At 36.3% G+C, this 14,080-nt stretch overlaps 1 protein-coding gene across 3 annotated transcripts in view; it reads right to left on the reverse strand.

Moving 5' to 3' along the window:
* Window positions 1-6,586: 6,586 nt before the first annotated feature.
* The window catches only part of LOC137624387 (uncharacterized), a 212,916-nt gene continuing 205,422 nt past the window's right edge, over window positions 6,587-14,080 (reverse strand). For all 3 annotated transcript variants that reach the window (XM_068355118.1, XM_068355120.1, XM_068355119.1), the window contains exons 17-18: window positions 10,781-10,886; window positions 6,587-10,284 (exon numbers count right to left, since the gene is read on the reverse strand). In XM_068355118.1, coding sequence (XP_068211219.1) covers window positions 8,871-10,284; window positions 10,781-10,886 — 1,520 coding nt within the window. In that variant the 3' untranslated portion in view covers window positions 6,587-8,870. The remainder of the gene's footprint in view (window positions 10,285-10,780; window positions 10,887-14,080) is intronic.

Raw genomic sequence — 14,080 nt, forward strand, 5'->3', positions numbered from 1 at the left:
TCTGTAGATGATTTTATCTCATTTCGTGAGCTCACAGTACATTGCTTGACAATGTAACCGACCGTCGACAATTTTTAAGAAAACAACACTTGGTTGCGTTCTGTTCCAAATGCTCTTGAAGCTTTGGATGTTTAACCACAATTGGTTTGTATTTAAGTAACTCTTTAATTTACGTAACTCATTGATCTTAGCTTATTGCTATTTACATCTCAGTACCTATTTATAAGTTTGTTTAGCTAGGATTGTTTTCTGTGTTATTGAACATCACTAAACGCCACTTAATTTTTTTGTATGTATATTAATTCTTATAAACCAGACAGTAGGATTTCTTTATAATTACTTTCCCCGGGAGTTTCAAGAATGATCCTTGTATTTATAAAAAGCACCCTTCAGCGAAACACATACTCATGAAAATTTTGAAGAAGAAGAATGACTCGACCTGCTTGAACCTGCTCAGCGCCGAGAGGAAGAAGTGTGTGAGCGGCCCACTTAAAAACAAGCAAGCGGGGAAGACCGACATAGATATAGCCTCTTCATCTGAGACGTCGTTGTGGTATAGGCGTCGGTTCGACTACCGGTTGGTCAACCATTTACTAACCAACAGTATGCCTTATTTTGTGCCATTATTCAAACATTAGGCCTAAGAAGACAAAACACGTCAGTGCAGAAGTGAAGATGCACTGTGTTAACAAGTTTACAAGATGCTTCAACGTCTACAATCAACCCTCAAGAGCATGATTACAAATTAGCGGTGCTCAACCTTGGCCAAGGAACTGTCCCCCTTTTTTTTTTTCTAGCCTTTATTTGACTATGTGCACATTTAGCTAGGAAGTCATGTTCAAACTGTCTGGTTTAATCATACGTGGCGTGTCCATTAACATAAGTTGTGCTCCCATTCCCCTCTATCAAGTTTGAAATTTTATTGCCCGAGAGGAATGTGTTCAAAGTAGTGAGTAGAACTTTTGGTATTATTTCATTCACCATTTTTACTTTCATTAGTTGATTAGTCATTTGATTATTGATTTACGATTTAATTGATTTAACCATTTTCTTGGCATTTTTCATTTTTCATATGCCATGCCGTCTTTATTCAAATTTCAATTAGGTAGTTTTGCTGTTTTTTTTTTTCCTGTGTCAGTTAGGTGAAAATTCCTGTTGTACTTTATGGAAATAAACGCCATTTTTAGGTTAAAATTATTAACTGTTTTGAACTTGACCTTTACATTTTGAAATGACTAAATGAGTTATCACATGAGGCAAGATATGTCTTAAGGGTAAGTTTATATTTACATCAATCTAAAGCTATCGGTGTCAATCCTTTATTGTAATGTTCTACGGTATTACCTCCCGGTGGTCTCTAGGATGTTTTGACTTTTACAGTACTGCTCACCCTAACTCTTTGTGAAACTGTCGTTAACGTAACTGAATCAGTCCAACCACACTTGATTGGGATTTACTATTCTGCGCCCTGGAGTAGCGTCTGAACATCAAGGTGATATCGGTGCCGACAGTCCCGGTATAGAATAATCTTTGGACTTAAACGTGTGTAGGGAAAGCAAACCGTCTTCGTTGTGGCTCTCTAGTTTGTCAAGCGTGAGAGTGTTGGCGCTCTATCCTTCAGGCTCGGGTCCGGAAATCAGAAACAGGGAGGCCTTTCCCGGAATTATTTCCCACACTAGTATCACAAGCACACAGTTTACGTAGGCCGCTGGCCGTGCGTAGCATAGTGTTTAGCAAGGTGTAAGGTTTTCTACCAGATACTTGCAGAGCTCATATGGAGAAAACCCTGGGTCAATGCCAAGAAGCCAGTTGGTGTGGAACTTCCACCCTCCTAAGGGGTAAGTCATCCCTATAAATAGCAGAGGGTTTGTATTTAGCGTTGGAACAAGTGAAAAATTTGTAAGTAAATTTGTATTTTTCCTAACGATACAAACCTGTAGCCCCACCAGTACCTGTCCCCTTAAAAAAGTTGTTACTCAACCAAGGTGTGCGATTGAGTGGGGTAGCAGGCTACCCCCAGTTCCCCCACTAACTAGTAGGTGGATGGTTAACCCTCACTACAAGTCTTATGGCTCGTCTTTCATCTTCGCCAAAAGTAAAATCCCTATGACTAGCTACAGGTTTGTATCGTAAGGAAAATACAAATTAAAAATTTGTCATCTTTCTTCTATATATTCATTCATAAGATTCCTTTTATGCAACCAAATTATGTACCTAGTGACCACCTAAACTCTTCTTAAGACCCAATTTATTATATCTCAAACACCTTCCAGTCTGACTTTTGTTCTTTTTTGTATCACTTTTATGACTTTATCATTGCATTCTATGATTCCTAGTATACTGTATGATATACTCTTTTTTTTTTTTTTTTTGGTCGTGCTTTGACTTTCACAGTATTCATACGTTAATTTTCCCATAACATTTACTGGGTCGCTTGTCGGTGTAACTCTATACCTCTTGTACATTATACCTTGCCCAGCATTGCTAATTGGTTCCTAGAACTTCAGAAGTTCTAACTAGCAGTGAATGTTTGTGTTGAAGAATCTAACCTAAGGCTCTTCATAGTTTATATATATGACAGATTTGTCTTAATGTTGTTACTGATCTCAAGACATTTTATTGATTACTGTATTCGAGTTTACTATATATTGATTATTCATTGCCTCTCAAGTAGTTTATTTACTGATCTGGCGATATTTTATATTAATTACTCATAACTGCTTGTAGTTTATCTTTTGGGCTCAGGCCATGTCGTCCTGATGAAAGGTTCCTTTAAGTAGCTCCCTAGGGTATATTTGACTACAGTGATATTCCCAGAGAATTTGACTCAAGGTCTCCAGAATTCTAACTCCTGGCGCGAATATCCTTAAAGTTTTCCTTTTAGGATATCGCATATCAGGGGATGTACTTTTGACACGCCACATAGCAATCTGCACCCCACATTGCGTTTACGCTTCGAGGGAGAAAAGTGGTAAATAAAAGAGGAGCCGTTATAAATTTCCCTTCCTCCGTTACTGTTTGAGTACTCAGATGGCGCCATAATCGCCGCCATCTTTATTCCTTTTTCTGTAGTGGTCTCGCTCGGTGGTTTTCCCAGTGCTCTCTCGTTATCAGGATTTATTAAGCAATCTCCAGCCTATTCTGCCTCTGGAAAGTTGATTATTTAATTCTTATGCTGCATAAATTTAGCTCTGGCCGTAAAGTAAAAAATTGAATCGAATTAAACTAATTTTTTGGCAGAGCCATTGCTAGACCGGAGGCATCTTCGGCGCTGTCGTTCGTAACGCATGAGTTATTTAGTTAGCCAGAACGACTTTCCTGGTATAAGAGCTTAAATAAATATAATTAGCTATTTAGTCTTCATTGCTAAGAATTAATCATATTATGCCGATAGTATTCACATTAGTTTCGGCGAATTAGGTAGCCAATCTTGCTTACGCTAGGCTTCCTAGCCTAGGCGTTATAGTTTACTATCTTGCATGATTGATCTTCAGGTATTTTATATTAATTATTTATTGCCTCATGTAGTTTATTTAGTATCTCATTTCCATTCCTCACTCAGCTATTTTACCCTGTTGGGTCCCCCTTGGACTTATAGCATCCTGCTTTTCCAAGTAGAGTTTTATAGTACAGTATCTGTGGTAGCCTATCGGAAACATCCCTGCCTGGCGATCTGCTGGACTGGGGCTTGAGACCCGTTTAGGCTCGATACTTTCTTGCAGTATATGCAACCTCACCATTCGTGTGAGCTAAGGATGGGGTTTTTGGAGAAGCCTATAAAGCTACCTGCCGAGTTATCAGCAGCCATTGCCTGGCCCTCCCTAAGCCTATCATGGGTGGAGAGGGGCCTTAATCACTGATCATATGTATATAGGGTCAGTCCATAGGGTAATCTCACTGTTCCTTGCCTCTGTCCTCCACGAGCAACCTTTGAACCTTTTGACTTGGAGACCAACATAAGTTGGATTTAAGACCTGTATTTGTAGGTAGTAGGTTGGCCACGGCACCAGTCACCTGTTGAGATACTACTTTGGGTCCTTTGAATAGCCAGACAGTATTACAGTGAAACCCTCTCTCTGGCATGTATGCTGGCATCACGAACTTCTATTATATTGACGATGTCAGTTCCAGGTTGTTTAGTGAGGAACCAAGCTTTTTTTTTATATAGCCCCTCCCCCCTTGCTCAATATATCTTGCCATTTTTTGCTTTCCCACCATTTAAAGAATCTCCTAATTACTTTACAAGAGGAGAGCTGCAGGACTGCATAATTTAGGAGTAAATGGAGAGCGTGGTCTTGTAAATAAATAGCAAAGAAATTTCTTCAACAATCTGAAAATCCTTTTGAAAATAACAGGAAAGTGATTCAGACTAGAGTTATAGCACTGAAAACCCATGTATGATCCACATTTACAATGGCTCAGAGAAATGGACACTAATCAAGAACTTGAAAAATAAAATAAATGCATCTGAATTATGGTTTCATAAGAAGAATGTTGAAGATCCCATGGCCTGAGGGAGTAACAAATGAGGCATTGAGAAGAGTGAATCAGGAGAGATCACTTCTAAAAGTGATATGGACGCAGCAGATGGAGTTTCTGGGACATGTAATAAGAGGAGAAAAGATCAAACTTTTGTGCCTTACAGGAAAGATAGAGCGGAAAAGAGCAAGAGGCCAGCATAAGAAAAAGTTTTTGCTCGAGAAAGGAACAGGTGTGGCAATTGACACCCCACGTCGAAGACATGGCACCTAGATAGATAGGTACTGTCTTAATAATATTTATTTTCTTTGCAGAAATTTTAGGTTGTGCACACTGTAATTTCACAATACTGTCCTTTCGTTCTGCTTGAACACATGAAGAACAACACTTTCATATACCTCTGGCAATGTTTTGAAATATTTGCTAGTACGCTATTATTTCAGTGTTCAAAAATGTAAAATTTATTCAAGTATTAGATGAAACTCTTTACGGTTGTTTATGACTTCCATTCACAATACTTGGCAATTAAGTGCAAATTAGATATTACAAAGCTTAATTAGTGAGGAATGAAGTTAGATATTCAATGGTTATTGGCTGGCACAAGAGAGAGAGAATTGTAGAGTGGTCCAATGTATGATTAAAACATGATTGTGAAGTCATATTACAAAAAAATATAATTAGGATTTGCGCTATTCTAAATGGAAGAATAGATTCAACAATCAGGGAGGCAGAGAATTAGAAGGTGAAATAAGGTGAAGGATGATACGGAGAGAAGTTTAGTGGAAGAGGATGCCTTTGATATTAGGCATTGGAGAGGGAGCATCAAACTAATTATAATTTACTAAAAAGTCCCTTCTTCCCCTTGAGAAAAGGAGCTACTGCAGCCAATGGACGTGAACATGTTCTTAGAATCTTGTTCTTTTGAAATTCACCATTTTGACGATGTAGCTTTTGAATCAGGTAGTTTTGACTTCATTAAAAGAAACTATTTTAATTTATCTTCAAGTTGTGGTGGCCTATTGGTAATGTCCCTTCTGGTGATCTGCTGGACTAGGGTTTGAATCCTGCTGTCTGCAAACTCACCATCCTTGTGAGCTAAGGATGGAAGTTTGGGGAAGTCTATAGGTCTACAGTACTTGCCGAGTCCTCAGCAGTCATTGCCTGGCTCTCCCTGGTCCTAGCTTGGGTAGAGATATACATCCCTGAGTACTTTAATTAGAAATTTTAAAAGTAATTTATATTTTTACTAACTATACAGACCCACAGCTGGAACTCTGGAGTTAAAACTTATAACGAGGTGTTGGCAGTACGCAGTAGTTAAGAGCATGATGACAAGGAAGCCACGCCCCCATTTTCCAGTACACTGAAGTCACCAAGACCGTGTCTGGGACTTTCAGGGGAGTTGAAGGACTCATGTTTGTACAGTTAAGAAAAATAAAAATTATATACTTTTGAAATTTGCAATTGGTTCCTAAATGAATACGAACCTTCATCCTTTAATGGATGCCTCATCCTAACAAACACTTCTCACAAACAAAGTTAAGTAAATATCCAACAGTTGAGAAACGAAAGTGACAGCACTATATGTCTACTTGTTACAGCCAACGATTAAAGTGGCTAACCAATAACCTATTGAAGAAATATGCGTAAAGGACGAAAGGCTTGTATGCAATAAAGGCTAAGATTCAAAAGAGCATAAAACCAGAGTTCTAGCACGAACAATAACTTTACATGCACCATTCAAAGGTAAATATTTCATAGAGCATACAAAGTTACCGATAAATCTGCTTAATTTAGGACAGACACGATTTGCTGATGCCATGAGAGTGAAAGGAATAACATTTCAGTAATTATCAAATTTGAATAAAAACCCAATAAACTCTTAAAAACCATTAGCATCTTACAATATACAAACATGCAATCAAGGTTTTTTATATTCGTGGATACATAAATTTACCCAACATATTAAGTACTATGCTTAACCCTGCATTATTTGCTGGCATTCCAAAACACCTGGGGAAATGAGCAAAAGACCTGGGAAATAAGAAGTATTAATGTTCCTTTCAACTAATGGATTATTGCACGTCAAAACTTTATTATGGACACCAATAAATAGCCTTTTGTCTATCATGTGTTCTCAAGACAATTTAGAGTTACTAGTTTTTATTTAGAAAAGCAATATTTACATAAAAAGTACAATACATAATATGAACAAATTGTTCTAACAATTAAATTTCTATAGTACCCAATATTGTAATTTAAAAATTTTGAAGTACTAGGTTTAAGGGGGCCAGCCAGCTAATGCCGTTTTTCAAGGACGGGACTATGACATTGATACCTCATAATAAGTGGGACATCTCCAAACTGCATACGATTTTTGCTTCTGACCACCAGGGCAAATTATCCTGAAAATTAGTGTTTTTCAAATTCTGTCTCCTCCCTTGATATTTAACATTAAAACCTGGGATTACTACCCTATATAGACCTCCAATAATAAGGGGATTTTTTTTTCGAAAGGTAATTTTTTTTTTACTCGATAGGAATTTTTTCATTATGGTAAAAAAAATAAACCCTAAAAATTGGGGAAAAAATTGAGAAAAAATATGAAAAAAAAAATTAAAAGAAAAGGCTACATCTGATTGTTTTATAATGTCTTTTTAAGTTATATACCGAATTTCACTGCTATTTCTTTAAAAATGAGGGAGAAGATAGAATTTGAATGTCAATAAGTAGTTTTGAGATAAGGGCATTCAAAGTTTTTCTTTGTATTTTTACAAAGATAATATTAAAAGATCCTGATTATTATGAATTCTGTGTCCTTTTTTTATACGAATAAAAAAGTTATTTATCATAATCTAATCATATACTGTATTAAGATCCTTTTGCTCAATATCTTACTTCTTTTGGCTCCTGTTAGGCAAAACGGCCACTCCTCTATCCACATCTCTCTCTCTCCACTACCAATATCACCCTCTTCTAAACTCTTAATAGAGTGAATTTTCTTCCTTATGTTAACAAGATGTTGAAATTGCCTTTTCCTCTTTTAAATAAAATTTTTGCCCAAAACGCGAATAACAAACATAAAAATGAGTGGATGTCAGAGGGCGTTCAAAGTTTTTCTTTGTATGTTTACAAAGACAATATTAATAAATCCTGATTATTATGAATTTTATGTTCTTTTTTGGATATTGATAAACAAAGACAGTTACTAATCATAATTCATTCATAAACGAAGATCCTTTTGCTCAATATCTTGCTTCTTTTGGCTCATGTCAGACAAGGCCGTCGCTCCTCTATTACCATAACTCTCTCTCTCTCTCTCTCTACACTACCGATATTACCTTCTTCTGAACTCTTAATAAAGCAAATTTTCTTCTTCCTTGTGTTAGGAAGATGTTGAAATTGTCTTTTCCTCTTTGAAATGATAAAATTCTTGCCAAAAACAATAAAAACAAATGTAAAAATGAGTGAATGTCAAGAGGTTAAACTCAGACGTACTCTCTCTGAGGTTTGTGTTAGGACTGAAGGGCAAGGGTGTAATTTACCGTGCAATAAATTGTCACGTGACTCGTGGAAGCTATGCAGATGCCATTGTTCACAATTTCTTTTACATTAAAATGTAACAATTATCAAAATTTATGATAACTAAAGAAATACTGCATTTTCTTGTAGGGGATAATGTTTTTGGTATATTGAGTTACTTTTACTAATTACCCTGTAACTAAGAAAGTAAGAAGAGTTTTGACAAAACATTTTGTATACGCATTCTCCATTGCCACACGAAGCTTGGTGAATTTTTCAGGACTTTGCGTTTTACTTCCTACACCCCCATATACTGACATTCTGGCTGGGCCCCTTAAATGGTATAAATACTGGCATGCACTCCTTATCCAGTATATTACAGCACACTAAAACCAAGTACTTGTGTAACAATTAGTACAATTAGTACTTTTCTGTAACTTATTGGAAATAAAAATACCATTCACTTCATATTTTTTCATATGTAGGAAACTATGAAAATAAATTAAGACATGACAACCCCCTTGGATTGTGATTTGCTTAAAATAAAAAACTTAAGTGATGTATATAACCTCTAACTTCAGAATTGAACTTTTAGTCTTATAGAATTTAATATAAAAAAATTAAAAATAGCACATCATATTTACATTATTTCCTGATTGTAAACATACTGCCTAGTCCAGCAAAAAATATAATACTGTATCTATGTCTGCATCACTGTGATTGCAGTTTACTAAAATCTAAAAAAAAAAATGTATATAATTAACAGGAGTTTCCAAAGTAAGTTACTGTACTTTTAAAATTATCTCTTAACCTTAAAGCAGTGTCCTTCCTGAAATAAAACATTTGCTATCAAGTGATTATGTTACCTCTCACTTATTTGCCATTGAGAAATGAGTATTTGTTATGGTTACAAATATATCAGAAATATCATCTTGTGATGGATTTTCTACACCTTCATATAACAAAGCATTTTTTATAAACTGGACTATAAAGGCAGGATCTTTGTCAAAAGTTGCTCGAGCAACCTTTTTTATGTCAAGGCCATGATGAGGTTTTTTCTGGGCCTGATGCAGTGAAGCTGGCAATTCCAGTAACTGCTTTGCTTGGTAACAGGCCAAAGCTAACTTTTCTTTAATAGGGCTTGTATATTTTTCACTCACTTCCTTCATTTTTGAAGCTGCTATCTTCAATATCATAGCATTGTCTGAATCAGTAAAAATTTTTCCTGTCTGCAACGGATCCATGTTTACAGCATGAACTTTTTGCAATACTACTCTGATAGCAGGACCTAACTCTCCTAAGTAATCACAAACTTCATTAATTACAGCTACTGCCTGAGGAATAGCCACACATGTACTACTATTCAACTGTGAAATAGCTGATGATGCACTTGGGAAAGATGATGGTTGTGAAGATGACAGTGATGATACACCTTGATTATAATGACGTGTAGTCTGAACATTTCCCGAGGATACTCCTTGTGATAAAGGTGTGACATTACTTGAACTTGTTCCAGGCCTTGACTGATCAAACTCTTCACTTCGAGGATACTTATTACTTCCCCTTCCATCTGATGGAGCTTTTCTTTTCAATGAGGAAGTTTCTGTTTCAGACTGTTCATTGCCATGGGATCTAAAATATTCCACTTCCAGAATTTCTCTTTTCTTTTTATAGGCGGTCTCAAGCATTGAAGAAACAAGTTCTTTCCAAAATAGCATCCACAGCTTGTTGCGATGATCTGCATCATTTCTTCCTGGATAATGAGTTTTGTACTGCTCAAGGAAAACTCGATACTTTTCCTCATATTCAGGGTGAACTTCCGGTAGTTCTAGGTAAAGTTTACGTTCCCTTTCATGTTCCCGTTTCAAATCTTCCTTAGAAGCTATAAATTTTTGGTAACTTCTTTGGTTAGCCTCTTCCTTCTTTTTCTTCTCTAGCTCTAGTCTTTCTTGTTCCTGCCTCCTCTCTTGTTCACGCTTCATTTCCTGTTCACGTCTCATCTGCTCCTCTCTTTCCTGGATCATTTGTAAATCATGTCTCATCTGTTGTTCATGTCTCAAATCTTCTTCACGCTTCAGTTCTTCTTCCCGTCTAATCTGCTCTTGTAGCTTTAACTGCTCCCTCAAAAGCCTTTCTTGCTCTCGCATTACTTCCTCCTTTTCTATTTCTTGCCGCAATTGCTCCTCGTATTCTATATCCCGCTCATAGGCCTTTGACTCGCTTGACGAAGAATATTTTTCCTTTTCTCTTTCTCTACTATACTGGAGTCTATCATCCTCCATGCTGAAAACCAAATGATGGAAAGAATAAAATAAACAGTAAAAGCAGTTAACCAAAGACATAATCAATATCCTAACACTAAAGAATGAAAAGTTTTACTTAGTAACAAAAATGATTTCAATAAAAAACTTAACCCGTTGAGTGCCAGCACAGTAGTTTAACCAGACCAGTGAGATAATACTTTTGAATGATTAGCTCTTGAATATACAAAATATTATTTTACATAATAAATAACTTTCCTTTGTAACATAGCAACTATAGTATATAAATCAGACCTATTTGTAAAAATTACTAGGGACAAGATGGTAAATTTTTACAATTTAATTCACAAGTAGATACTAAGACATGTTATCATCAGAAGCAATAAAATATGTGATTGAAGAAATTTCAAATTAAGAACATAGAAAAGATTATGAAATTATCCCAAAAGCATACAGTACTTGAAATTTCATATATATTATACTGGATAAAAAGGACTGATATTTAAAACACTACATACCGACTATCACGACCAAAGGTTGAAGAGCTTTTATGGTCTCTCTGTGATGACCGTTTCGGTGAAGGTGATCTGCCCCTTGGAGATGGCGAACGTTTAGTTCTGTCTTCTGCATAAAAATATCAATTGATTATTTACTGTTCTGGTTCAAGTCTAAGAAGTATTAGGGAACAAAATATTTTGGGGGAGATCATTTTCACCACTAGTCTGTGCCTAGAGAGATATGTATTGTACGCTATTTTCTTGGTACTCCTACTTTCTTCCAAGTCATGTTTTTCTTTAACAAAAAATCTTCTATTAAAAACTATAATACAAGAGAGTCCAATATACTGCACAACTTTCTATCTCTTTTTCAGTGATCTTTATGAAATATTTCAAAAATGCAAGTTTTCTGTATTCTAAACCACTATCATCAAGCAAAGGAATCAATATAGTACATGATATAGTGACAAGAAATTTTAAAGTTACAGATTAATGCCTCCCTCAATATATATATATATATATATATATATATATATATATATATATATATATATATATATATATATATATATATATATATATATATATATATATATATATATATATATATATATATATATATATATATATACACACACATATATATATATATATATATATGTGTGTGTGTGTATAATATCATAGTGTCTCAAGTGCCACCAGGTCGGAAACAGTGTTACAAGGTCCATTGGATAGAACAAGGCTTCCTCTATCTAGTTATGCCATTGGCAATGCTGATTGCCAAGTCCATAGGGTTGAAATCGACCCTCAAAATTATTATTATTATTACTTGCCAAGCTACAACCCTAGTTGGAAAAGCTGGATGCTATAAGCCCAAGGGCTCCAACGGAGAAAATAGCCCAGTGAGGAAAGGAAAGAAGGAAATAAGAGAAGTAACTAAAATTAAAATAAAATATTTTAAGAACAATAATGCTAAAATAAATTATTCATACATAAACTATAAAAACTGTAACCAAATAAGAAGAGATATAAGATAGAATAGTGTGCCCAAGTGTACGCTAAAGCAAGAGAACTCTACCCCAAGACAGTGGAAGACCATGGTACTGAGGCTATGGCGCTACCCAAGACTTACATCCTTATATGCTGCGACCTACGTTACTTGAGGTACCTTGTGTGCTGCTTTTGGAGCAGAATGAATCATGTGTTGACTAGGTCCAAACAGCCAATGGAAGGATGCGGTACGTGAAGCATAGCCGCCTCTTGGCCAACCAGATTTTTTCCCCAGAAAACGTGCGTCTCGGCGGCCATACCACTCACAGCATCCACGCCACTTGAAGTGTGAATCTCTGTTCGTAAACATCTTCGTGTTGTTGCTCTTGCGTTTTTTACATCATTTTACTCGTTTCTCATTGACAATATCCTCTGATAAGAGTGATGTGAATGATATTGATGCTGTTGGCGTTCCTAGTCCATCTCGTGTCCATAATGTACTGCAGTGAAAAAATATGCAGCTAAAATTCAGCATGATGCTGGTCAAGTGTACACGAGTCGGGTAACCGGGAAAGAAGTTGCCGCCAATAAAATTGGAAATCCATGCAGAGATGGACGTTTGGATAAGATAATGATGCAATTGATACAGGAAGTGTTCAGTGATTTGTGGGGTATTGCCGATTATAATAAACAGTGAAGAAACCCTCTTTGCTGTCTTCATCTTTCAGTATTCCTGTTACTGATAATTCTTTATTATTTTCCATTATCATTATAATTATTGATAATAACGCTGTCCTTGATGCTATGATACATGGAAGATCTATAGAAATAAACGCTTAATCCACATCTATAGCAATTTAAATTGTTTATTTTCATTTCATAGGCTTATGTCCAGACATTTTCTTCTCTTCGGCGGTAATGTATGTTCGACTAGGCATCTTTTTCCAAAACAGACCGGTTTCATCACAGTTGAAAACTTGCTGCTCTACGTAGCCTTCCTCCTCCACGATCTTTTCAAACTTAACAAAATCGTTAGCAGCCTTGGTGTCCGAACTTGAAACCTCTGCGTGCCAAACAACTGAATGAATCCCGGTCCGTTTCTTAAATTTCTCGAACCAACCTTGAGACGCCTTGAATTCCTCCGTTGTAGGATCGGTTGAACTCTCACCCCCGCGTCACCACCAGAGCCTGCCGCCTTCAAGTCACAATAGATAGCGCTGGCCTTCTCACAAATGATCATTTCAGTGATCGTATCGCCAACAATCTCTGTCCTTTATCCATATCAACGAAAGGCGTTCTATCTCTTCCAGGGTAGGGCTATGACGTTTAAAAATAATGGTGATCCCCTTCGATGGTTTGACTGCTTTAATGGCTGCCTTCTGTTTGATGATCTTCGAGATCGTAGACATATTCCAGCCATATTGTTTAGCCAGATCGCTCACACGCACACCTCGCTCCATGTTTTTCTATAATTTCTTGCTTTAGTTCTAATGAAAGCACTGACTTCTTCCTTTTCTTACCACTACTACTTCCTGAACCAAAACTAAGCTTTAACTTAGAATACGAACAAATCGGTATAAGTGCATGAAAATTCTAATTGGTATATGAACATTTTACTAGTCTGAGTAAGCATTTCCTACTGTATTAGCCTTTTCTTTTTGAAGTATTTACAAAACTTGCACGTGATGCACAGAAAACAGCCTTGTAGTATCCCTACGTCACCCACAGTATTCATGCGATTTTTACGCCATTTTGCTCCTCTTCATTTGATAGGACTCCACTAACATTAACTTTGCACTTGCTATGCTCATGAACAGACTTAATCAAATTTACATATTTAAGAGGAACTCCTCACAAAATTGGCCAGGGCACACTATCAAAGGAATTTTCATACTGCACAAAAGCCGTCAAAAGTGGATTTCTACATTCAACACATTGCAGTACAACATGACTTGAAATGAAAATTTAGTCATTACAACTTCTACCTTTTGAAATCCTGCTCATTCATCTCCCAGCTTTTCATCTATCTTTCTCTCTAGTATCTTTAGAATGGGCATACTATATATTTTCATGACGACTGATGTAAGTGTGATGCCTTTGTAATTATTGCAATCAGTCAGATCTCCTTTTTTGGACATTTTCTTTATTGCAATTAGTCAGATCTCCTTTTTAAGCCATTTTCACCAACATACCCAGCTTCTATTCATCAAGTTTTGCCTCTTCACGCCACATTCTACAAAATAATCTTGTATGTATTCTGGGAGTCACTTTATTTTTGTCCAATATCATCTCAGCAGTTATGCTATTGTACCCAGGGGACTTGCTAATCTC

Source organism: Palaemon carinicauda, chromosome 31 (genome assembly GCF_036898095.1).
Source record: "Palaemon carinicauda isolate YSFRI2023 chromosome 31, ASM3689809v2, whole genome shotgun sequence".
Lineage (NCBI taxonomy): Eukaryota > Metazoa > Arthropoda > Malacostraca > Decapoda > Palaemonidae > Palaemon > Palaemon carinicauda.